Raw genomic sequence first — 25,866 nt, forward strand, 5'->3', positions numbered from 1 at the left:
GTAGAAAGCCATTCTCCTGTCCATGGCCTGGGGCTTAACAGTTGTAACCTTCAGATTTCTAGAATCAGAACATCTAATCTTGGCAAAGACAGCTCGGCCCTCTTTATTTCTAAAGCGAGCTAACTGAGGGTATGTCTATCATCGGCAGCAATCCCTTGCAGTCGAGGATGATTGTCTCCTTTGACTGCTTTATCTCTGCATCCAAAGATGACTGAAGAGGCTGATCAAGGATCAACAGACTTTTGCAACTCAGGCACGTGTTTCTGGGCTCTGGATTTTGATTCGGTCCGCAACGTGTTTTTTCTGCCACTCCTGCTTTTCTGTCTCCTGTTGTCATCATAAGGTTTCAAAGTACTGAGATCCTTGCAGCAGACTCTTCCTCCATTTAGAGAATGGAGGTGGTTCTGGGCAATAGTTCTCCATGGGTTGATGTTGATGTTACATTTTTTCAAGTCGGTCTTGAGGACGTCCGTGAAGCACTTTCTCTGCCCTCCTCTTGAGTGTACGCCTTACTGAGCTGGGAGAATAAAACTTACTTCTGGAGTCTGGATTTGGATGTCTAGATGACATGGCTGGCCCAGCGAAGTTGATGTTGAATGATTGTCCCCTTGATGCTCGTAGTGTTTACTTGTACAGTAAGGTAGGGATCACAGCTGCTTCATAAACCATGAACTTGGTTTCAGATCTCATGCCTGTGATGTTTCAGACCCTCAGGCGTCTGAAGGTTGCATTTTTAAGGTGGTGTTGGATTTCTTGGATGCTGGATGCCAGCTTTCTATGGTACGGGAAATAGGTAACATTCTCCAAAGTCACACCATAAATCTGAATTCCAGACCTGGGGACTGTTCATTAAGAGCTTGTTCATGGAGGACCTTGATCTTCTGAATTTTAAGCGTCAGTCCCATTTTCTTGTATGCCTTGGTAAAGATGTCAGCGATTGCCTGAAGGTCTGCTTCTGAGTAAGTGCACACTGCAGCATCATCGGTGTATTGGTGATTGACAATTGAAGTCAGGGTGGTTTTGATTTTGGCTCAGAGTCAGCTGAGATTAAGCAGTTTACCATCCATTTGGTACTTTAGCTCCAATCCGACTGAAAGCGTGATGGTGGTCAGATGTCGCATGGCAGCGAGGAATATTGAGAAAAGTGTTGGAGCGATGACGCAGCCTTGCTTAACCCCATCTGACCTCCAAGGGATGTATTATAATCTGTTACTGAGAACTACCGCTTGCATACTGTCACGGCGCAAGCAAAGAATGGTGATGAATTTCTACCATTTGGGAAATTCGTACAACGGACATCCGTGCTTCGGAAGGATCCTCAACAGTGCTTCTTGGTTGACAGAGTTGAAGGCTTTCATGATGTCCAAGAAGGCCATGTAGAGAGGTTTAAGTTGTTCCTAGCATTTTTCCTGCAGCTGGCAAGCTGTGAAGATCATGTCAGTTGTGCCTCTTGATGCCCTAAACCAGGGGCAAGCAAAATACGGCCTGTGGGCCAAATCCAGTCCACCAATCACTTTCATTCAGCCCTCGGCACCTACCAACAAATTGTACCCAGCCCAGCCCTTCCACCCACGAGGGTGGGAGCAAAGTGCCCACATGTACATATACCCCCAAACATACCCAGTTGCACCTTGCTCCCACCCTTGTGCGTGGAAGGGCCCGACTCGGCCAGCATGCAGCTTCCGGGCAGTGCTGCTACTGCTGTTGCTGCTGCAGCAGCCCCCCGGGACCTGCTCCGCTTCCCTGGTCTGCTGGCTCCAGGCAGCAGGTAGGAAAGCAGTGGGGGTGGGGCTGCAGCTGGGCCAGAGTGTGGTACTAGGGCTGGTGGCAGTGCAAAGCCCTCACTCAGCGGGTTGCGGCAGCGTGGATCTTGGGTGGGCAGCATATGGGTGTGAGGGGTAGTGGCGGGGGGGGGGGGCCCCCCCCCCCATAGTGTGTGGCCCAGGCAGGCGGTGGCAGCAGCAGCAGGTGGGGACATTTAGGGCGCTCGTGCCCGGTGCAGGTACCATCAGGACATGGCTCTGCCCAGTGCTGCACATTACAGTGAGGGGCACAGCCTCTCCCAGGCAGTCTATACTGCCAGCGCTCCCCGCCACTCACATTTAGCCCCTCCACATGTCGGGCACAGAAGGGAAGCCCCAGGTACTGGAGCCGGCTCCAGCAAGATGTTGAATCATCTTCGTCTAGCCTTCCCACCATCTGTTCTTCATATTGTGGGGCCTCTGCCTTGGCTTGGTGCTTCAATTTCTTTTGGAGTTGATGTCATTCTGCCAAGCACAAAAGACCTTGCACTTGCAGTCAATCAACTCCTTGGATCACCCAGTCATTCTCATCAAAGCAGTCTTGATGGTTCCTGATAGAGAATCCAAGCATCTCTCCATAGGCGCTGATGACAGTGGGTCTGAAAGCACCCCAGGCACTGCCAGCATTCTCCCATTGCTGTTGACTGGAATTTGCCAGTCTTTCATTGAGGTACTGGTGAAAGAGGTCCTGCTTGATTGGTCCCTTGAGTCCTTCGACACGGATATTTTATTGGCATTGCTTTTGCTGCAGCGTTCGTTTGGGAGCCTGTTTGAGTGACAACCAAAAGATGAGTCAGTGTTTGGTCCAGCAATCATCAGCTCCTAGCATAGCTTGGATGATGTGGACATCTTTTTAATCCTGGGCATGAACAAGGGCGTAGTGCCAATCCAGTGCCAATGCTTAGATTGTAGGTGTTGGTGTCTCGTGCCTGTTTTTCTGGTGGAACAGGGCAGTGGTGATGGTGAGTTCATGTTCTACGCATTTGGTCAAGAGGAGAACGCCGCTGGAGTAGACCTTTCCCACTCCTTCCTTGCCAGTGGGTCCGTTCCAGAGGTTCAAGTCCCTTCCAACTCTTGGCATTGAAATCACCGAGCACAATAAGTCTGTCTCCCTCTGGAATGTCAGAAGGGACTTGGTCAAGGTTGATATAAAATTCCTCCTTGGTTTTGTCAGGGGTGTCAAAAGTTGAGGCATACATGCTGATGACAGTAGCATATTGGCTCCCTGCCAATTTAAGATTGAGAGTCATGATGTCTCATTAATTTCGATAGGGACCTCATTGAGTAGGTTTATGAGTTCGTTCTGAATGGCAAAAGCCAACTCCATGAAGTCGGCATTCTCCTTCCTGTTTACCCTTCCAGAAGAGGGTATAGCTGCCTCCTTGTTCGTTGAGCTTCCCATCTCCTGCTCGCTGGGTCTCACTTAGTGCAGGGATGATGAATCTACTTGGCCAAGTTCTATGTAGCATAGAGATACCTGAGCTAGCTTTAACCTTGTCAGCTTGGGTCCTGGAAGCATTCTAGCTCAGGCAATGTGCACAGCACACACAATTTACATACCACACATACCTTTCCTGCCCAAATCAGCCCCTCAAGATAAGGCTGTGTGCTGTCAGTATTTCCACTAAGATCATGTGACTGGGATGATTTCTTTGGGGCTGGTCCTGCTTTGAGCGGGGGGTTGGATTAGATGTGACCTACTGAGGTCCCTTCCAACCCTAATTTTCTAGGATGTTATGTGTCAGTAACACAGCACTGCTGTAAAGCAAAAAGCTGGAAACAGTTGTAAAAAAGATAAGTTGAAGAAGGCTAAACCTTAAGGTGTTAATGGCTTTGCTGCTGTCTTGAATTACACAATATATGACAACAATCCATTGGTTTAGATACTGTTTGAAAGGTTTTGCTAAAGACCTTTTTTAATTTCCCTAAATTAAAAAAATACTCTCTTGGTGGTCTGAAAAATTGTTCAATTTCTGTCTCTGCACTTTTTTTTTCCCAGATCCTTCTCTTCTTGGCAGCTACAGACCTAAGAAAACTAAAGTAAGTACTGCAAAAAATATTGCATGTAAATTGCCTTGTGCTTTAGGGGAGCTGAGAACAGAAAGACTGCGTATGATCCTGTTTTGAAGGTGATGAAATCGAAAATATAGCTTGTGTCTAGGGTTTTGATGCTATATAGGACATTATTTTGCACTGTTAAGGTCCGTTACATTTTTTTTACTATGAAAAGTGTTCTCAACGTTCGGTACAAGACTGGTGAGACTATGAAAATAAACTGTTGCTGAGTATTCATGATCGGCAGTTAGAAGGACTACTTTTCATTTATATTAAGGCTGCTTTACAACATCAGAGCTGTGGAAAGGCACCTTAAAATGGGTATAAAATTACATTTACAATCACTTTGAGAGAACTCCTCGCAGCCTCAGAGCACTGTAAAGTGGCACTGGTGTAATGGACAGATAAGGCAGCAATGCTTTATTTTTTTTTAAAAGTTACTACTAGTTACTTCACATGTTCTCCTTTTAAAATCCTAGCTGCTTTGTATACAGAAAAGGGTTCTTGGGTTCTTTTTCCCCCCTGCTTCAGTTAGCTGCTTGTCTTGTGTTCTTAATTGGGGTGGAAAAGCTTCTTTATCACACCTACCTGACAGGTCTCCTTTCACATTTCTAACTGTAACACTTATTTTCTCTATACTTTGTAAGATTTTTCTCTTTCCTGAAGCACTCTGGAAACTTTGCCAGCAGCTGTAGGCAGTCATTAATTTGTGTGTGTGTGTGCGCGCGCCCTGTTAGGGTCCCTAATAGTTGTCAAGAGTAATGATGTAGAAAGGAGGAAGTAAAGTGAATTAAAAGGATAATCTTTTGATACGGGCTAAACACACACTAGTGTCTGTTTCTCCACTTTTACTGTGTAGGATTGCAATGTTATAGTAGCCTTACATGGTACCTAATATATTGTGCTGCCTCTGGATTGCTTCACAGTCATAAACGAAAAACTGGAAAGAGAACTTCTACTAAATATGTTTTTATAATGGACATTTTAATTAAAATCCATTTTTCTCAAATGAGGAAGAAGATATTAGCAGCAGTCATTGTTTGGAGCACACAGATAACACAGTACAGATTAATTCATCACTCTCCTGATGCCCCAAAGCATTTCTGGTTCCAAAAAAATAAAGGCAGAAGGGAATATACCTTTTCTGTTGCCAAAAATATTGTACAGCATTAAACTAGATGTAATTAGTATTGTGTGAACTAAGAGAACCTGAGAATTATTAATGGTGAAATGTAGCTGTTATGGGGAAATTGGTATTGAATTTAATAAGATGCTGTTTTGTCCAAGTGTGTTTAATCAGCAGACTCTACTGACTAAGACTCTAATTTTGTAACAAACATCAAATACATCTTTTAGATTTGTTGTGATGGGATATTTACACCCCACGCAGCAGCAGACCAGAAAGAGATATTGAAGAGCCTAATTACCTCCCCCAGCTTTGACCAAGCAGCCAATTATAAATAGCTGCTATAAAAGACTGCAGCTCAGGCAGCAAGGGGCAGCAGGTGAGGAGGCTGCCTTGGAGAGGCTTCATAGATACAGGTTGGGGGAAGCTGTGGTAAGGCTAATGTAGGGAGAAAGACAGTGAAGCAGGTAAGGCAGAAGTGGTAAGGGATGGACATTGAAGTCTTCTGCTCGTTAAGGGCATGTCGTGTAGACAAAACGGAGGCCCTAAATTGAAGCAGTGGGTTTTTAAATCCACCGCTTCAATTTAGGGCCCTTAAAACCCCCTTATTGTGCACACACCCTGCACTTACCTGCCTCTTCAGCAGTGGGGAGTTGGGGGTGAACTGCCGGTGGGTGGAGCAGTTCCTGGGTTGCAGGGGAGGAGGGGGGCGGGATGGTGCTTTCTTCAGTGCCAGCAGTGGCCCACCCCCGCAGGCAGCACCAGTCTGCAGGCACCTGGCTTGGGCAGTCCCGGGGGGCACTGCAGGTGCAGAGGGAAGCACTGGGCCCCCACGCAGCTCATGAATGTAGGCAGGCTTCGGGTGCGGGGAGGCGGGGATCAGGTTTGCTGCTTTTCTTGGGCAGAGTCTGCCTTCCCAGGCTGCCTGCAGAGCCGTGGAGCTGCATGGAGCCTGGTACTTCGCTCTGCAGCTGTAGGGGCAGTAAACTATAACTCGGAGGAGGAGTTTTAGTTTGCTGCACCCTAAGTCATTTAAGGTGCGTTACGTCGCTGAATTTCCTACAGTGACTGGAATTAATGTGCAATACGCCGCCGGGGTGCGCAAATACCGACACCATTAAAGCGGTGCAAAAGTATTTAGCCCACTTCAAAGTATCGTGCACACGCACCCCTCGTTTCATCTACACGGCCCAGCACAGGATCCATGGGCTGGAATGTAGAAGTGAGAGCTGGCCTTGTAGAAGAAGTAAGAACAACCCTAGAGGTAAAGAGACTTGGGCTATGGAGGTCTGCACCGGGCAGAGGGCCAAGAGTGGGCATACGACTCTCTAAACTTTGGGGTATGAGTTGGAACTTTGCTACCCTTAAGATGGGTGAGTCTCTGAGTTTTGCAGATAGAAAATATTATGGGGAACATAAGGACTGCTTTTTTAGACCCAGCCATAAAAAGGTGCCAGGCACATTGCTGGAGCCCTTCAAAACTTTATTTGGATTAGCTCACGGTGCCAGGTGCAATCCTTGAAGCAGGGTTGGGAACCTAGGGGCTGGAGTGCATTAGTCACAAAGCAATAGAGTCATTTTTCTTTTCAATCCAGTAAATGTTAAATTATTTTTTACAGTAGCTCGGTTTCAGTGGGAGAGGAAGAGAACACCTGGCATATAGGGTGGTAGGGAGGGCTCTGTCCTGGCTAGTGGGAGATGGGGTCAGGCTGAAGAGGACATTGAACTATAATCACTCACTTCCTGCGTATAGGCAGACAAGGTTCTTTGGGGAAGTCTGATATCTTTTATTAAACCAACTTAAATAGTTGGAAAAATTCTTTCACTTCCTGAGTGCTCTCATCCCTGGGCTACTGCATAAAAGGTAGGTTCTTCCTCCATGAAAAGTGGGCTGTACTCAGTTCTTGGAAAGAACTAGTGTGTGTCTGGCCTCTGGAGATAACCATGGGTCTCGGTGGATAGCGGCTCCATCATGCAACCTTGAGTGAGGTGCTCAAGTCTCAGAGCGGGGTGGGATTTAAGACACAGCATTTCTTGGTGTTTTCTACTGGCTAACTCCAGGCAGTTCACTGCTCAGCTCTTTAGGATCCCACCCAGTATAGTATGATAGGAACATTCAACTTAAGCAGCAATTGTTCTAAAACCATTCTCCTACATGATGGGGTAAAAGATAATCCTAGCGAGTAGGGAATTTCTTGTCTAGCTTGGGGAATTCTTTGAAATAGTTCCTATATGTGGGTACTTTAACTAGTTTAAGCCCTACAGCTGTTCCAAAAAAATGCATGGAAATGTTTGTAACGTTGGGAAGACTGTCGCTCGCTCGTCACCTCCCACACATCCTCGTGTTTTGGCTGGAGTTTATTTGTTGAGACTAAAAGGTAAAGCATCGCCTTCAGACACCAACTCTAGGAAAGGTGAAAATGTTGAAGTTGTGACTGAAGGCTGGGGTTAGCGTGGAAAATATCTAGCAACCTTTAGTCATGATGGATGCTGTCGCTCCCATTGTCATGTAGCATATTTACTACAAAATTAGATTCTCTATCCTACCCCCAATCCAATATGGGAAGGGAAGAAGCCCCTCCTCTTGGATTTGAGCAAAAATTGAGAGGAGGTTACAGCTGTGGCTCCAACCCCTAGCTTAGGGTTGAAGTTAGAACTGCAGCTGTCACCCCACAATCCTGCAGCCTCTGCTCCCTCTGCCCGCACCCCAGCTGCCACCTCTTACCTTTCTATCTCACCTCTGGCTCCAGCTGGAGCCCCACTCCAGTTTGGGGCACAGAGCACATGCTGCCTTCAAGCCTTGCCCAGCTGCAGTTGCAATTCTAGCCCTGCCTATAGGGTGGCACCGGGACCAGGACTGGGGCTGGGCCTGGAGTTGTTGCCACTGCAACTGCTGCCGCGTGCTCGTGTAGAGCCAGAGGCAGCTTGTGCTCCATACCCTGGCCTGGAGCAAGGCCCCAGCCAAAGCCAAGTCAGAGGTGGTGGGGGGAGGGGAACAGGAAGACAGGAAATGGGAGGGGACAGGTGCACGCATGCAGGGGGCACATGGTAGCGGGGCAAGTTGCAGGGTGTGAGTACAGGCACCATGGTGGAGCAAGTGGTAGTGGGGGCTGGTGCAGGGTACCATGGAAAGGGGGGTAGGTAGAGGGTGTGCAGCCATTGGGTGGAAAAGGGCAGGCAGCAAAGGGGGCAAGAGGTGGGTTGGGGCAAGACACAGATGGCAAAAGCAAAGATCAGGCCATTTGACTCACACACTGCTGCTGCTTGTCCTGTTGCAGTGGTGGGGAGAATGAATTTAAGACGACCCTCCAAAAATTAGAATTGTGCTTGGAAAATCATAAATATTCCATGTCTAGAATCGAATTATTGGAGATCCTCTTAAATTTGAAGTGGTCTTGGATTCAGGTAAATATGATACAGAAACATCTGGTACTAAGTGTCTTGTGTATTGCATATGGGTGACAGAACCAGCAACTTTGTATTCTTCCAAAAAATAACGGTCTTTCATTTTTTCTGCATTCAGAAAAAGTGGAAATTGTATGTCTCTCTCCCCTAGTAGTTTATGTAAAGATGTAGCCAAAACAGTTGGCTTCCTGTATACCATTCAGAATTATTCTCCTTTTTTTTTTTCTCATTGACAGGTAAGGTCTTCTCATGGGAAAGACCTTGATGGCTTTTCTGACAGCTGTGATGAGCACCTGACATCGGGTACAGCTAGGCAGTTTCGTTTTTCTAGTTCCTTAATACGTTCCGCACCCTCCTCATTGCAGAAACATTCCTTAAGTTCTGTGCTAAACCGGTCTTCTCTTACGGAAAGGTAATGGTTCGCTTTCACTCTTCCTTTCTGATGTTTTAGAATAACTGATCCTTAAAAATAGCAGTAAAGGTTGATTGTTTGGAGCCTGAAATGGATTCCCTGTCACATTGCATGACCATTTGAACTGTCATGGAGGGCTACATTTCTTAAACTTGTAGTGTCCATCTCCTTTTGAGTACGTGAGTAGAAACCCAAGTGATTGAAGTCCCAGCTCATTGCAATACAAAAATTCTAGTGATGTGAATATTTCAGATAATTGCCATTATTTAATCCAATGGTTTTGGTGCTGAATACCTGTGACAATACTTCAGTCAGTTGGCTAGTGTCTTGGAATAGTCATTCACTAAAGACTGAAATATCTGTCAATTTATCTATGCCTGCGGTGTCGTTAGAGGTGTAATTGCATTGCATACGGCCTTTCATCAAACTAGCTTGGGCACCAATAAGAAAAGTGGTGGTATGTCCCAGACTTCAGCATGGACTGTTCAAGCCCACAAATAATACTATGTATTTCTTCAGGTGCCTTGCCTATAGCAAAAGCTATACCACTACCTCTTGAACTCTAGTCATACCCAAGTGAGGTAGGTAAAAACTGGCACAGATATATCTACTGGTATTTGTGCTGTAAATTAACTTTAATTTGCACTCTAGACACGATCTGATGCAAATTACACCATTTTTAGCAACAGAATTTGGATTTTTTTAGCTTTCTTTAAAAAAAATATTTTTTTTTACCTGTGAAAATTCAAGTTAATATTCCTATATGATCACCCTGTACTGGAAAACTTGTACCCACTTTTTGGACGTATAATACTTACGATTAGCTAACAAAGATTAGCATGTGTTACAGAGGGAAAGGATTTTTCTTTATCTTTGCACCTTGTTTGTGTATTAGATTAAATCATGCATGTGATTTAAGGAGATCTGTTATTTTACCCTCTTTATTTTGTGCTGGTCTTCTTACTGGGGCAGAGAAAAACAATAAAAACACAACAAACTGACATTTTTTAAGTATATTTTAAGTGTATGGAGTGTAGAATAGTGCTGTTGCTAGGGTCTCATATACCGTGTCAGCAAGTGATATGGAGTGATGTATTACTCATCTCTACCTGTTCTTTCGAAAATTTGTGTTTCATTTTACCAAACCATAATCCAAGCAGCTTTTTGCAGTCTTGTCAAATGATGTGTTTTCTCCTTATCAAAATGGGTATCCATAATGTTGTCATTAAGCACAGTTGTTTTATTTTGATAATCAAGTTTTCTTAATGCTCACATTTTAAAAACACAGCCTTTTGCAGAAAGCGTAAGTCTCTAAAGAGAAAGCAGAGGGGCTTTCTGTTTGATCTGAAGTCAGTACTGCTGAAAGCACATCAAGACGTTTGTATGTATAGATGAGTATGTAGGGCTCAATCGTGGGGGTTTGATTGTCGTGGTCTCCAGTCTGTTTTGCATCACATCAACTGTAAGGAATTTCCAAGCTCTCCCAGTGCTCATTGACTTAAATCAAATTTTCTTGTTGCTCTTTTTTTTTCTTTATACTTGTGAAGTGAGTGTCCATCTTCACGGTTTTGTTTCCCCAGAGCCATACCGTACAAGTTGCACACTTGGCTCTTCAACTGCAGGACCTTTCAACATTATATGAAAGTTGTGGGTTGTTGCAGAATTCCCTTTGTGACCTTCTTGGCCCTTTTTAATAGTCTCTGGTCTTCTCTGTCTGCTCACCAGAGAGGTCGTAGAACAAGCTATTTACTGTTGTGTTTACAGCCTTTTACTATTGTGTTGGCATAAGTGAATCATATCGTTAAGCCCAATAAAAGAGTTTGCTTCATTATTTTTGTTAAGTTTTTTACTTTTGGGGTGTGTGTTTTTTTTTTTTTTTTTTTTTTTAGCGTTTAATTCACTTAGGGGCATCTCCAAGCCACAGACTGGTCTGCTTTCCTGGACAAGACCCAGTTTCAAGAATTGTCAGTGTTTGTAGCTAATTTCCTTTTCTGTTTTAGGGGAAGGTTGTTTGCCTACAGAGCACTCTCTAAAAGGTGAAAGTGCTTTGTTAGAATTTGCTTCTGCAGGAGTCTCCCATGGCACACAAGCCTGGGTGATCTCCTAAAAAGCTATCCTGAATCATGAGTTATTTGCCATCTTAAGCCTTTCTTGCATCCTTCTTGATCCCTGCCAAGGCCCAAGTCCGAGCATCTTTCAGAAGCACTGCAGGCCCTTTCTGTTTGGACAGGCATTTAGCAACCGAAATTAGGCTGAGTTCTTGGCTTTATTTAATTTTATTTATTATAGTTGCCCTTTTAAAATTGTTTTGTTTCTCTTGCTATAAAGCTTCCCTGAGCCTTTGTTAGGAAGGGCATCATATAAATCAACCTTGATGCAAGATATCAAGCTGAAATCACCATCTTTTAAAGGTATCCCATACTAAAACACTGAAATGGGTTCCATCAGCTAAAGAAAAATTCTCTGGGTAGAACCCAGGAAACTACTTTCTCTGCAGGTTCAAAAGTCTGCAAAGCTGGTAAAATACAGGCCTTTTCTGTTGTACAGGTTTCCCTTGCTTTATGCTGTGCATGCGTTCCTGGAAAACGGCGTATAACTCGAATTTGCATAAAGGAAATCCAATTTACAATGTAACAAACAGGGATATGTTCCAAGACCACCACTGTACTGACCCCCAGACCCATTTCTACCACTTCAACAAGGCCATTTTGGTCCTCTCCAACAGCAGACAGTACACACAAGCACAGGGCACTATCATAATGGGGATGGCAACTACAGAAACACGTGTCGCAGACAACGAGCAAGGAAAACAGATCCACACAGGAGACTATATTTCGGTGCTTGTCACTCCCACAATGCACTGCACAAAGCAGCTGACTGCATTTCCACCACACCAATCGCATAAGTGTGAATTTACCTTGCATATAAAGAATGTTTGGTATAAAAAGGGTAATGGCATAAGAGCAAATTCACACATACAGAACTTGCATAAAGTGAGGGAAACCTGTATAGGAAGACTAATCTGTCTTTGGGGATGAGGAGGCATCCAGGAGAAGTGTAACCAAGAGATCAGGTAGATGTTTCTGTTCTGCACTTAACAGATGTGAAAACAATTTTTAGTTAATTATTTAAGTCTAAGAGTGTAGGGGAGATTTGGGTTGGTCTTACTCCTTCCTTCTGTTGGCTCTCATGCTCAAACTATGAAAAGGGTTTGTCTGCCTAGAGATGGGTGTTCAGTTAAACCTGTTTCACCACTGTCAGTTGAGGGTCCAATCCTGGTCCCACTTGTATTAATGCAAGTTTTACTCTTGGCTTCAGGTATTTCCCCCAGGTTCTAGATTTCGAGGTTGTTGAAAGCTAGTCTGGTTATTCTTGAGTCGAGATACCTTGTCCCAGTAGAAGAATACAGTGGGATCTTACGGCCTTTCATTTGATGCTGCTAGGTTTCTAGGGCAAGAGTTTTGGGGAATACAGAGCTGCAGGGATCCTCCTGGGTAACGGAGTCCAGCTGCCTCCTGTGGCAGCCCCTATGTCATGTTATCCCTTTCATAAACTCTCTTCACTCCATCTTTAAAAGTAGCCAGGTGTGTAGTTTCTCCTAAATATTTATCAGAAGGCTCTTCTAGAACCTCACTGCTCTAATAGGTAGGAACCTGCTTCTTATTCCCAACCTAAACGTACTCATTGCCAGTTTATACCCGTTGGTCCGGGTGCCAACCTTCTCTTAGCTTGAATAGGTTTTTTTTTTTTTCCCCTTAGTTATATTTTGTATTTTAGTCGTATTCCCTGTAGTTGATGGCAGGAATCATATCCTCTCTCACCTTTCCATTTTCTAGATTAAACAAATGCAGCTCCTTAGCACCAAACAAACTCAGCTTCTTCTTAAGAGAGGCTCCCCATTCCTTTGAGCACCCTAGCTAGTAGACCTTTTGTGCACCCGTTCCAGGTTGAGTTAATCTCCCTTGAACATGGGGAACCAGAACTGTATGCAGTGCTCCAGATAAGGTCTCATCAGTGTTTTTACAGTGGCGTTAATACTTCCTAATTGCTATTCAAAATGCCTTGCCTGATGTATCCTAAGATTACATTTGCCTTTTTCTTTGCTGTATCCTATTGGTGTTATAGCTCTTCTTGCAATCTGCTGGTGAACCCAACTCTTCTCCTTCAGTAGTTTCCAACTGGTAACCTCCTACCTTGTAGCAGAAGCTTCTTAGGACACAAGGTGTGTGGTCTTTTATGTTGTATAATTGAATTTCATCCCATTTGCATTTCTCCAGTTCCCAAGATCATCTTGCATTTTCTGTCTGCTGGCCTAGTCTTCTACATAACTTTTTATCACCATCAGATTTAATTAATTCCTACAACTTGTACCAGGGTGATTAACAAACTTATTTAAGATTGGCTCCAAGACTGGCCCTTGTGGAAGTCTACTAGTGAAGTTTACTCCATCCCAATACTTCCCTTTTCAAAACCACCTGATGCCATCTCTCCTTTAGTCACTTTCTTACCTGCCTGACACTTTCTCTACTGGTTCCCAACTTTTCCAGTTTAACTAATAACTCCCTATATTAGTATCAGCTTGTATTAGCTGATTTGCTGAAGTGCAGGTGGCTGAGAGAGATTGCATTTCATTTGTGTAGAAAATCAGCTATCATGAGAGTCTGGCACAATCATCTACCCTTGGTAACTCCATGTTGCATTTTATCCTGTTCTTCATATACAATACCTCCATCTCTTTAATTATACTTCCCTTTGAAATATTTTTGAAAGCCTTACATACTATTGAGACCCGGCTAGGTGTCTGGATCTCTTTTCTCCATCCCCTCCAACCCCCCTTATTTCTTAAATCTTGGGATTGCATTTGCTATTTTCCAATCATATGGTAAAACTTGCAGTTCGGTAGGCCTGTAATCTAAAAATGGTGAAATGCAGAGAGACTTCCACTCAGGTGAAATGCCAATACGTGAAGCTGTGTGGGCTTCATGCTCTGATGTTTGTTTGTTTGTTTTGTATTTTTTTTTCCCGTGGGAGGCAGTTTCATGTACAATTCCAGTTATTTTCAGTAGTTTAGAACACTTTGGATTTTGTCCAAGAAGATGGACCAATTTTAGACGATGACTTTGAGATGCTAGTTTTGTGAAGCAAGAGCAAAAGCATCTGCTTTATATAGATAAGTGTCTTTTATGCTTTGGGGAAGGGCATTTTCCTGTCTCTGATTTTATCAAAATTGTCCTTGGCAACTGCAGAGGTTTACCTTTCTGCTGTGTCTTCTTACTGTGTCCCTGTAAAAAGGAGTTCTGTCTTTGTCTGTTCCCAGGTGAAATCATTCTTAAAAAGCCTTGCAAACTTGTGTCTTCCCATTTAGGATCTTCCTGATTTTGGGGACTTGAGCTGGTTGTGGTAGAAGGGTGTTTGAGGTTGTGCTGTCTGCATCACTTCCCAGTGAATTTCACACTTTTTTGCATCATTTCCTTTGGCCAGGAGAGTCACTGGGTTTGATCATTAGCCATCTTTTACTGCATTTCACGAAGACCACTGAGTACATAAGCCTCTCCCCAAATTCACAATAAATGTATATATGATTTGTCATCTCAGTAAGCTGCTATCTCTAATCACCCTTTTTTGCAAGCCCCACATGTGCGCGGGGAAGGTGAATGTGAACATGTTGGATATCAGGAGCCATTGGTTTCCTCTCAAATGAAACGAAATCTGCTGAGTTCAGACAGTGTGCACCCTTTGGAGAGAAATGCCCCAGGATCAGCTGTCTTAGCTCAGAGGCTGTCAAAACAGATAGGTTAGGTTATAAACAATGGGATGTTTCTGTGCCAGCATATGCGGGGTGCATTCAAGCAGGGGAATGGGAAGTAATGACTTGCCAAGAATAAGTTGTCCTCATTATCTATTGCCTACCGTATACATATATGGCGAACCCCTACTTGTAATCTGGAGTTCAGTCTCTCTGAGCAGGTGCTGCTTTGGAAACAGCCATCCTGTGCTTCAGAGCCCAGCTCTAGAAATGGTTACTGGTGACGGAGAGGAACTGAAGGTGTTTAGAAAGAGCAAAGAATCATTATCTTCTAATTATGGCATTAGACATTTGGGAAGGTGGGAATTTGGGATGCTCCTACTGGCCTAATTCTTCTTTATGTTTTTGACTGTCATGCTATAACCCTTAGGCCCTGTCTCTACTTTAGTTTTGCTGCTTTAAACCTTTCAAACATAATTAAAAGGTCACCATACTAGGTATGGATGTAATTATACCAGTTAAACTGGGTTTATACAAACAGGCTCGATTTGAAAACAGGACTGAAATACTAATATACCTTATAAAGCACCCTTATGGTGGCATGGCCATATCAACAATAAGGCTTCCATTGCCGTCACTGCGTCAAAAAAAATTCATGCCACTTGCTTGCTGTTTAGTAAAACTCTTCAGAATAGACTAGCCTTTCCAGCATGCTTCTTTGTAGGCAATAGATAATGAGGACAGCTTATTCTTGGCAAGTCATCACTTCATATCCTTTAAATGGGAATAACATTACTTCCCTTAACTATCATAAGCATTGCACAGATGCCTGCACAGATGCAAAGTCTCCAAGTTCTTTCCGTTTTAGGATTCGCGTTTTCTTGAAGATCTCTCCTGTTATGTAGGAAAGTTCTCAAAGATTCTTTTAGCTGCTTCCCTGGCTATATTCATCTAAAAATACGTGTCTTTTTTTTCCTTCTTGTCTTGCAATAGTGGTATGCTTTTCAATTGTGAATCTGGTACTACAGGACTCTATTGATTTTTGTCCTGTGATAGTCTGTCCTTGTATGTAGTTTTTGCTCAGCATGAAGGCTCTGTCTTTTGAAGCTGATAAATTCTTCATGGAAGCTACATGCCCACAGTTGCCCACAGTTGTGCGAGGCGTGATGGGAGGGGAAGTGGTCATATGAGTAGTTGCAAACGTTCAGCAGTAAGCTTTTGCGTTAGCTCTGCTGATAGAAGATGTATTAGGATTTCGTGCTGATATGTGATATTAGCATTTCTTGCTATGTGCAAGTGAGTGATTGGGTTGTCTGACATTTGAAAATATCTATTTATTACAACTCTCAAACTCTGTAAGCTGCTGCTTAAATAGAGTACATGGAGAGAGAGAGAGCAAGCTTCTGTTTGAATTTCTAATGGACTGTTTTATCCTGATGGGTGTATGAAAATTACATTCATTTGTAGTATAAGATCAAGACTGCACTCGATTCCTATTTCGCACAAAGGTAGATGTCATCTGTTTACATGACTTAAAAAAAATCTGTATCTCATAAAGGGAAATGAATGCCTTTAGTCACATTACAAGGGAAAACAGTTTTGTTTTTGTTGACGGTACTCGGCTTCGTATCTGTAAAATTAATCACAAGAAGTTCTCTGATTGATCTGGCTTTTCTAGGTCACTGAGCTATACTTCCAAAGTGTTTATACAATCTATTGGAATCAATAAACAATTTAAACTGATGTAACTGCAGAATGTTTGCAAGTCCCAAGGAAAATTGGATGTATGACAAAGAATACAGCGGCAGAAGTTTATTTCATTTACCAGGGCAAACAGTCACTGAAATGAAATGACTTTTTCCTCTGACATTGTAATAGAATACTGACACCTTAATCACATAAATAAGTAGCCGGTGGCTTTAAAACACATTATTAGTGGGTTTAGGCAAATGCAGTTCCTTTTATTTATAGTTTAAGCAACTGTGCTCTAAAACCTATTTTATTAAACAAAATCTCTAATAGGAGTTAGCACATCATAAAATGGTTTCAATTTAGCTGATGGGTGTTGCATTTCAGGCATCGTTTTATTTTAGGATGAATTTTGGTGGGTGTAAATATTAACATTATGACTTAAAATGTGGTTTAGACTTTATAGTTATTATTAAAATTAGTAAAGATACAAGCAAAACTAATTAAAAAGGAGCTGATGCTGTTTTTAATCATATTTAAGGTTTTGATTTTTGTAAATTAAGTTCACAGCTTATGTGATTGGCAAATATTTCTTATACCACAGTGCACACTAGTGGTTCTTCAGTAAAATCACTGAAGAAATGTATATAATTTTTGAACTAAGTACTTACATTTTCTGCTGCGATACACAGGCACATCTCAGATGAATGAGTACAATAGCAAGTTTGATTACATCTTTTTCCACGATAGAGCAGCTGAATCCCAAAGTGTATTTATAAACATAAGATCAGCAATAGGGCTTTGAAAGCCAACACATGCTTTTCAGAAGCTATTTCCTGTTTCAAAAAAGCAGACATTGCAGATGATGGCAACGTGTTCCAACCTCTTTCTAGCATCAATAACATGCAAATACGAAGAATTGCAGGAGCTGTATAAATGAGACAAAGGGCTACTCTTCTGAGAGTTTACATTTCATTTGTGCAAATGGGAAATGGCACACTTGAATTGCTAGCAAAATACACAATTTACATGCACACAATTCAGCAGTTGTTCCCTTTAATGCAAGGGTTTGTAAATGATAAGAGGAAGCTTAAAGATCATCATACCCACACTGCCCTTCTGTATTGTTTCACTTCTGCCTCATCTGGTTCACTATACATTGACCATTTCAGTGGAGCTACAGGTGTCTAGCAATTTGTTTGACAACAATAAATTGTAGCACAGCACATCACTTACTCTATAAAGGAAATAGAGCCTCCACTGGCTCGCTCAATTTTTGTAGACCTTTATCCATTATTACAATGGTTTGCTGACTTTTCTTCTAAGAAAGAGTAAACTATTTTGCTACCTAAGTTTTCAATGTTCAAACCTGCAGAAAAATGGAATAAAATGAGCTGCTACTACCCACTGCTGGGTTCTAAATTAACTCTGACAATTCAAGAAAGTGACACTGGTGCTGTTGTATCCAGCATAATGAAAACCACAGTTGGATGTGTCGGGATGGTCAAAAAAAAAAAAAAAGTTAAACTATGTGAAAGTTCAGCTACTGAAAATATGCCACTATGAAAAAAATCAGTGATGACCTTCAGTTGAAATACTGTCAGTCTTGAGCCCCCCTCTTTCAAAGCAGCGATAGGTGGAGGGTGTCAGAACTGGATAACAAAATCAGTGATTAGATGGGCAGAAATATTCTGTAGAAGGATAGACTGAAAAGATTGGGACAGTTCAGAAAAGAAAGTTTATGGTGATATAACAAAGCGAATAACTTTAGAACAGGTAAATTACATTCAGGGATAGGAGGAAAGGACAGTAACCCTGCCCTGAGAAATAACGGGATAGCATACCTGTTATTGAAGTTTCTTAATTAGAAGTTGGTTGTTTTCTGAGACGCGAGTGTAATTCATGCCCGAGGCTTTATGTATTCCAAAAATCCTATCTACCCATCATCAATTCTAGTTCACCTACTTGCAAAAGCTTTGCGAGGAACAAAAGAGTAGTCATTTTTCCTTTTATCTGTCTTGCAACTAAAACTAGTCAATCCAAAATAATAGGCAGTGCTACCAGCTGTGCCTACAATTATTAAGGGTAACTGATACTTTCCTTTATAACATTGGGGTTTTTTGCTTGCTTGTAACTTCGCAAGCTGCTCATTTTGGGATGAAATGTTTCTTGCTGAATGTCTGCTTCAGACTGACTGAAATTTCAGCCCAGCTAATTCAGCTCTTTAGAAAAATTGAAAAATACGGGGTGGGGACATGAGCTTGTTTCCTGCCCCTATAAAAAATGATGGTAAGTTTTCTTTTCCTTGAAAAGCTCTGGTGCCTCCATTCTTTGGAGCAGGGTTTTGAATTTTGGCAGGGCATATCAGGGGTGTGACATGTGCTGTCCCTAAGATCGCCTGCCAAATTTGGCCATATTCAGTCTTTTTTTTTTTTTTTTAAATGACACTTTGCACATGCTCAGCGACATCTAATATTTGTAGCAGCTAAAATCTGAAGATGTATATCCCCGGTGAGAATGCACCTTTCCCTCACAGACTCTTCCTCCTAATCCACCTTCAGGGAGCCATGGAGCCTAGAAGAAAAAGATGTCCGATTGAAATGCAGAGGATAAAAGCTAGGAGAAGGAAAGGAATAGGTTAAGATGAGTGAGACTGGGGTTGGAGGTGAGAGAAGAGGCTAGGGCTGAGTGGGAGGGAAGACTGGCTAGGAAATGGAGTTGGAGCTGAGAACCAGGCGGCCGTTGAGATCAGATGATGACCCAGGAGACGGTGAATTGAGAAGGGCCTGGTAAGCAGACTGGGACTAGGAATTGGTGTTTGCGGGGTGTAGAAGCTTTGGTTCTGACAAGTGAGGGTTACAGGGAGAGACCTGGGAGTGGCTAGGCAGAGAGACTAGGACAAGGGATCAGGAATGATGGAGACAAATTGGATGAGGTGTCTGCATGGGGGAGGATGAGCGTTGGGGATGCTTTTTTAAAAACCTGAGTTACCACACTCAAATGGCTCATGCCTCTCTGAACTGTTTAGTCTCAAAGGGCCTTGTTACATGGTAATTTTGGCTGGCTCCTGGACCTCTTAACCCCTGGATTGTCTGCACATTACCACCTTAAAGTGGTTTTAAGCACTCATTATGCGGCTTAAAGTTACGCCACTCCAGGACAGGTTTATCTTGCGCACAAGCCAACTCCTGTTCAATTAGGATATGGCCACCCCCCAGTTGTGCCACCCAAATTGAAGTCCTCCAGTATCCCAGGATCTCTCATGCCACCACCTGTAGAGCAGGGATAGTAGACCCTTCTGGCTCGCCAGCATCCTAGCAGCAACTCATAGCTACGCCTCCTAGTTTTGCCCCAGCTCACCAGGCCTCTAGTGGCAACTCATCTGTGCAAATGGGGGGCAGTCAAAAGGTTTCTAGATTCTGGGTGTGACTGCTGCAGACTCCAAGCTAACACTAATACCAGCATTTGTGTGGCTCACGGCATAAGGTGTAACAGGGCCCTAAGGTATCATCCTGCCCTACTGACTTCAAATTGACATGGCTACCTCTCTCAAACAGGGGGTGTTAGAACTATATTACAAACACATTACATTTTGCAAGCTAAGTATCAAAGCCAGGATATGGAAGAAGTAAGGTTATTTGTGTAATCTTAACTTGGCCCCTTTTCCTACAATACCATTGCTGCCTGCAACTTTAATACGTTCTTTAATGCAATTTTGCACGTGGTAAAATGAGTAGGTAAGCAACAGAGAATAAATGAGTAAAATTTCAAAATCTTATTTGCCCCCCTTCATGATCTGAGCATAACTATTAATATGAAAAGTTAACTGCCAACTTCTGAATGCATGGCAAAAAGATAAAATTGTAATCTCATTTTTAATTACCTTTTTGAGTAAGCTGGAACAAATGTGCTGCATGTCATGAAAGAACGCAATCCCAACAGTTGCTTTTGTGTTAACAAATGGGCAATTTAAAAAACAAATCAGAGAATAAACACTGCTGTACAGTGGAGTATGTGATCTTGCAGTTTCATAAACTATTTTGTAACCTCCATAGATTATTTTAATTTGCATAAATTGGGGTTTATTCACCTGTTGAGCCCTTCCTGTGGAAAAGATTTCATGTGTGCAGTGCCTCATTTAAGAAGACGAAATGAAATGCCATTTTTGAGAATGGAATAATTGCATAGGATTCATATTCCACAGGGATAATACAAGGATTGCATATAAAATGGTACAGTAACAGAGCAACACAGAGCAAACGCTGATAACTTGTGTGTGCACCATTTGAGTTGTGCATATCTGTTCATCATATGTCCCTTTGAAATGTTTCCTTAGCCAACTCACAAAGGAAAAAGAGACCTAGATATCTTGACCTTTCATGGGCCCTAAATAAAAGGGGAATAAAATGGATTTCCTGCTTTAAAAACTTCAGAACAAAAAGTCTGCTCCTTTTTAATAAAGATATATTTCTATTTATTTATTTATTTTCCCTTCCTCCTACAGATTTAACTCTGATTGGTCTACACCTGCAAATGGAGAAGAGATCCATAAAAGAGTGAAAAATATTTTAAGAACACACAGTGCTAGGCAAAAGCTGACTTTTGTAAGTTTTTTAATATCCCAAACTAAAAGCCTCCCCTTTCCCCATGTCCCACAAAACATATACACGGGGGCAGACATGCTTATATTCAAGGCTTTATTAATATATTTCTCTTCTGTGGACTCTGAAACTTGATTCTGCACACAGTTGAGCAATGTCACATGCAACGAGTTGCATCCTTGGTGGACAGGTGGTATGGGTAGCATTCTCGTGGAGCATCAAGGGGTGGTTAATCTTTACATTTGTCTCCTGTCTCCAATTTAAGAAAAAAAAAGCCTCATAGAAGTGTGTTATGTGGCTACAGAAAGTCAAAGGCTTAACTTCTGAGTAGCTTTATCTCAGCAGCTGGTTGTGTCCAGCTGTTAATATTATTTCTCAAATGCACACTTTTTTGTTAATTACCTGGCTTTCTGTGAATAGTGGCAGAAGAAAGAACTCTATCAAATTAAATCATGCCCTGGATCAGACTGTTACATCCTTCTGCCTGTTTGAACTTCAGAGTGTTTGCAGTCAGATAAATGACCTCATTCTCTTCCCGTGTGTCCGAGTCCTTGAAATGTAGGCCAATAATTCTTTTTTAAAAGTTAAGCTTCCAAGTCCATTAAAGTGATTCTGCTCTGGAGAGTGACTTTGTAAAATTGGCATCAAGAGGTTCCATACTTGTGTGTTACTGTCTCCAGGGGTCAGTACATTTACAAGTAAAAATTTTATTCTAACTCAGCTCAGAATCTGAGCATCAGTCTGGCCTCACCTGGAATGTGCTTCCTCAACACAATTCTGTTGTTGAAACTCGATTAACAAATCAGTTACATCAGACTAGAGTCCATGGTTATGCTATCTTTTTAGAATGATTAGGAGTAAAATGTAGTCAAACACTTAATTGGAGAAATGAGTAGATTCATGAATTGTGATGATGCTTATTTTCCTATATTAAGTGTGTGTGTGTGCATGCTGTTTAAATCCATAGAACTCAAAGGACTTAACAAAAGAGCTAATGATAAAACGATGTTTAGCCCTTTTAGAGATGGAGAAATTGAGGCATGCAGTGGTGAACCGAGTTTCTTTGGGTCATCCAGTAGGTCAGTGGGAGAGATAAGGATAGAAACAGTCTCCTGACTCATACAGCTGCCTTATCCAAAGACAGGAAAAGGCCATTTCTGCTTAGCACTTTTTGGAGAACCACACTTTATCAGCCAAGTGGCAATGTACCTGAGAGGTCTTTTTAAAGCACTTTTCATCTCAGCGCAATTTGATACCTTCTAAAAGCCAAAATAAGTTACCCAAAGCACAGTAAATTTTGTGCCTTATATCTTTTCTTTATTTAGATATTACGCCCTTTATGGGAAGGACTAATCTTTTTGTTCTGTAGTTATGCAGTTTCTAGCATAGTCATGTCCTAGAGCATGACTAGGGACTGCTGCACTTATACAAAACAAAGTTAATGTGCTATAATCACTAAATTCTTTCACTGTGATCTATTCATTTTGGTAATTCCCCTTTTTATTATCCACACTTGCATGAGTTGATGCTGAGGATGCAGATATTTTTGTTTTGGAGATCTCCTGTCTTTGAACATGCCCCTCACTATGTTCTACTGCAACTTCTATCTAATTTTGTTTCCTGTTGCCCAGTCTAAATTTGTACCTCTGTTCATGGTGTCCATGTGCTTTACATCTGGTATTTCATGCCCTCTGCAGTCCACCCAAAATCTATGTCTGCTCTGTGAAATGTTTCGTCTTGGTGCCCTCTACCCACTCTTTTGTATGTTGCACTATATAGCACCCGCTATGACTTTAGTCTCCTGGATTGGTATGTATATTGTGCCTTACTGTAAAGAATTATTAGTGCTGTATATAACTTGCTTACACAAAGGGATGAGATAAAATTTTCAGTGATCAGCTTTCTACCATATTTGTGAAGTCCTGTGACTTCTTGTGGAACAAGAACAAAAAGTTTGACTTACAAAATTACTAATCTAGAAGCTAATTCACAGAAGTAAGTGTTTGTTTCTTTACAAATAAAAGACGTGCACTCTGGAACCTCATCAGATTTATACATTTTTAGTTTAAATCTGTGCGTTACAGGTTATACTTATGTTTGTTCCAGTCTATTCACATGTGAAATATTAATTTCTTTTTCCACCCTTGGTTATTTTATTTTTTTTTAATTATCGGAGTGCTCTTGTGCCTGTTAAGATGATTGGATCTGTACATACTGTTCCTTCCCTAAATTGGTACACAAACTTAATGACCTTATCTGAACTGCAGCCTGTTAAATACAAGGCACTCATCACATTTTTTCTGTGTTGTAAATGCTCCAAAGTAGGTTCAACTCATATCACAGACTCCTTTGATGTTTCAGTGAACTTGGGATGGCAAATTGAATTTGATGATGGTTCAGCACCTGCATGTAATGCAAGTTTGCACAGCCTGAATAAGCTTCAATTGTCCCTGACTACTTCACCTGAACACCAGACCATGACTCTAAGATAAAAGGATTTACTAGTTCATTAAGAGAGCCTGATGGTTGCCTATATTGTCTTCCCATATAGCCATAAATGGCTTTTAACTGTTAAAGATGGAATTGGGGACGTGCAGATCCTGCATACTCGGTTTTTCCACCGGCATCTCCTTTAAAAGTTGTCACTTAAAACCAAAGCCTCATGCCTCTCAAACTGGATACCGTCTCTTACTATCAGCTGGAACAATCTCTACTTACAAACTCATCCAGATTTGTACTGTATTGACTGGAGCAAACGTGGCCAGTTCTGTTGAATGGATGGGCTAGTACAGGACAGGGTTAGCTATTGAAAGACATATTTGTCTGACTCCCCTCCTTCTGAAAAAGACTTCCATCAAGGTGGTCATGGGATTGACTGGGAACAAGCAGCTGGATATCAAGCAGGGCATGATGTCCAGATGTTGTAACATAATTTACTGACTGGCTTTCAGATAAAATATTTGGGTTTGTAGCCTCTTTTGTTTGTAGCCCCAGTACATTTGATCAACTTTGAAATAAAGAAGCTTTGTAGTGGGTAGCAAGTATTAGATTAGCATCTGAAGCACCAGTCAAGCATCAGGACCCCTGTTGTATTTGGTGCGGTAAAAAGCACAGCAATTATTCATATTTCCCCAGGGGGCTCAGAATCCAGGATATGATATGTTACAACAGGTATATAAGGTGAACAGGGTAGGGAAGAGCAGGGAGAAGGAAATAGTAAAGTGACTGATCAGTTTTAGGGCTGTGCGAAATTTCGCCAACCATTTGGTTTTGACACGGTTTCGACTTATTTCGAGGTTGAAACAGTAAAATCGAAGCGAAACAAAAGCCATCAAAACAAAACGAGGCTAGTCAAAATGTTTCGACCATAGCGTTGGGGATGGGAAGGCAGTCAAGCTGTCCTGACTTCCCATCCCCTGCGCGAGATCCGGCAGAGGGCGGGGAGTCAGCCCAGCTGAGTTGACTCTCCATCCCCGGTGCTACATCGCGCCGGGGCGGGGAGTCAGCCCAACTGGATTGATTCCCTATCCCCCGCGCTAGATCATGCTGGGGGCGGGAGTCAGCCCAGCTGAGCTGACTTCCCACCCCCAGCATGATCTAGCACCAGGGATGAAAGTCCACCCAGCTTGGCTGACTCCCGCCCCCAGCGCAATCTAGCATCAGGGATGGGGAGTCAACCCAGCTGACTCCCCATCCCCAGCAGAACATCAAAACAGCGTCAAAACAATCTTTCTGTTTTGACGGAACGGAACAGCTGTTTCGAATCAAAATGAAATGTAAAATGGAATTCTGTTCCGCCGAAACTCAAGGCGAAACAGAACAGTGCCGTTTCGCACAGCCCTAATCAACATGCTGTAAAAAAGATGCCATTGCTCAAGTTGGCATTCCCTTTCAGAGTTTTGTTCATTTAAGGAAGCAGACGATGCCTTTTAGTCTACATTTATGCCTTTTATTCTAGAGAGAATGCGCCTATCTGCCTTGCCGAATAGCCATCACCTCTGAGTCCATATGCAGAATAGCCCCATTGCATGCTTGCTATTTCTTCTCTGCAGTGACCAGGACTGTGAAGAGTGTGCCAAAGGCAGTCACTCAAGCTCTGTCTTGTAATGTGCAGCCAGCGTCTTCCTGTGTGCATCTGAGTCACGTTCTTCTGCTTTTCAGAATTTAATTTGCCTCCGACAATCATTTCAGCATTTATTTACTACTGTGCCGCTTTTCTCCTGCTTTGTGCTTTATAGTATGTGACTGCTCTTTGCAGAGTTTGCTTTCCTGTTTACAAACACACCCTTATTACCTTATAATTCACCACTATAAATTGCGCTAACTTTTATTCTACCTGGAGTCTTAGGCTCAACTTGTTCCATTTTTTTTCTTGTCTTCTTTTTTAATGTGTATATTCATTGTCCCATCTCCTAGTTTTGTATCATCAACAAACTTGATTATTTTTACTGCCTGATCTTTTTTTGGGGAGATAATAGGAGATAATAGGAGAAGGGTTTTTGTTTACCAGTCATTGCAGCAATTGTCTTTGATTCCAAGCAGTCCTCTATCTTCATCTCTTGACACTGTCTGCACCATACCCATAGAGTATGCATAGTTAAATAAGGGATGGGATTCCTACATATTTGTCCTTGTTGCGCCACTGACTTATTCAAAATGGATGTTAGGCTATGTACCTCTGACAGAGGGGAGCTGAACAGTGGTTGATGTCTGTAAGGTACTTAGGAGTGAAGACACCTATATAATTATTCTTAAAATCATCACTGAAGTGACTGTGTCCATCCTCTTTGCCATAAAGTCAGGTGAACTAACAGTGTAGCCTTTTTCCTTACCTTGCATACCAGAATGAAAAACCTTTGACCTCTAAAAATACTGTTTACTGATAAAATGTATTCCGTGAATAACACAGGCATATTATAATGAGATAATGAATATTAATTGGTGTTTCTCTTATGCAAGATATGGATATAATGCTGCTATCGGCATGTTTTGTAGCACTCACCCACGCACCTATGTAAGCAAGCATTAGT

General features: G+C 42.2%; 1 protein-coding gene across 13 annotated transcripts in view; it reads left to right on the forward strand.

Annotated features, from left to right (window-relative positions):
• The window catches only part of SPATA6 (spermatogenesis associated 6), an 80,567-nt gene that overhangs the window by 20,712 nt on the left and 33,989 nt on the right, over nt 1–25,866 (forward strand). For 7 of the 13 annotated variants that reach the window (XM_025206265.1, XM_025206268.1, XM_025206253.1 and 4 more), the window contains 3 exons: nt 3,802–3,842; nt 8,625–8,800; nt 20,740–20,839. In XM_025206265.1, the coding sequence (XP_025062050.1) occupies nt 3,802–3,842; nt 8,625–8,800; nt 20,740–20,839 (317 nt within the window). Of the gene's footprint in view, nt 1–3,801; nt 3,843–8,624; nt 8,801–12,925; nt 13,023–20,739; nt 20,859–25,866 lie in introns of those variants that run through there. The other 6 variants (XM_025206316.1, XM_025206319.1, XM_025206308.1 and 3 more) reach the window with 3 other exon arrangements.

The sequence above is a fragment of the Alligator sinensis genome, unplaced genomic scaffold, assembly GCF_000455745.1.
Source record: "Alligator sinensis unplaced genomic scaffold, ASM45574v1 scaffold781_1, whole genome shotgun sequence".
NCBI lineage: Eukaryota > Metazoa > Chordata > Crocodylia > Alligatoridae > Alligator > Alligator sinensis.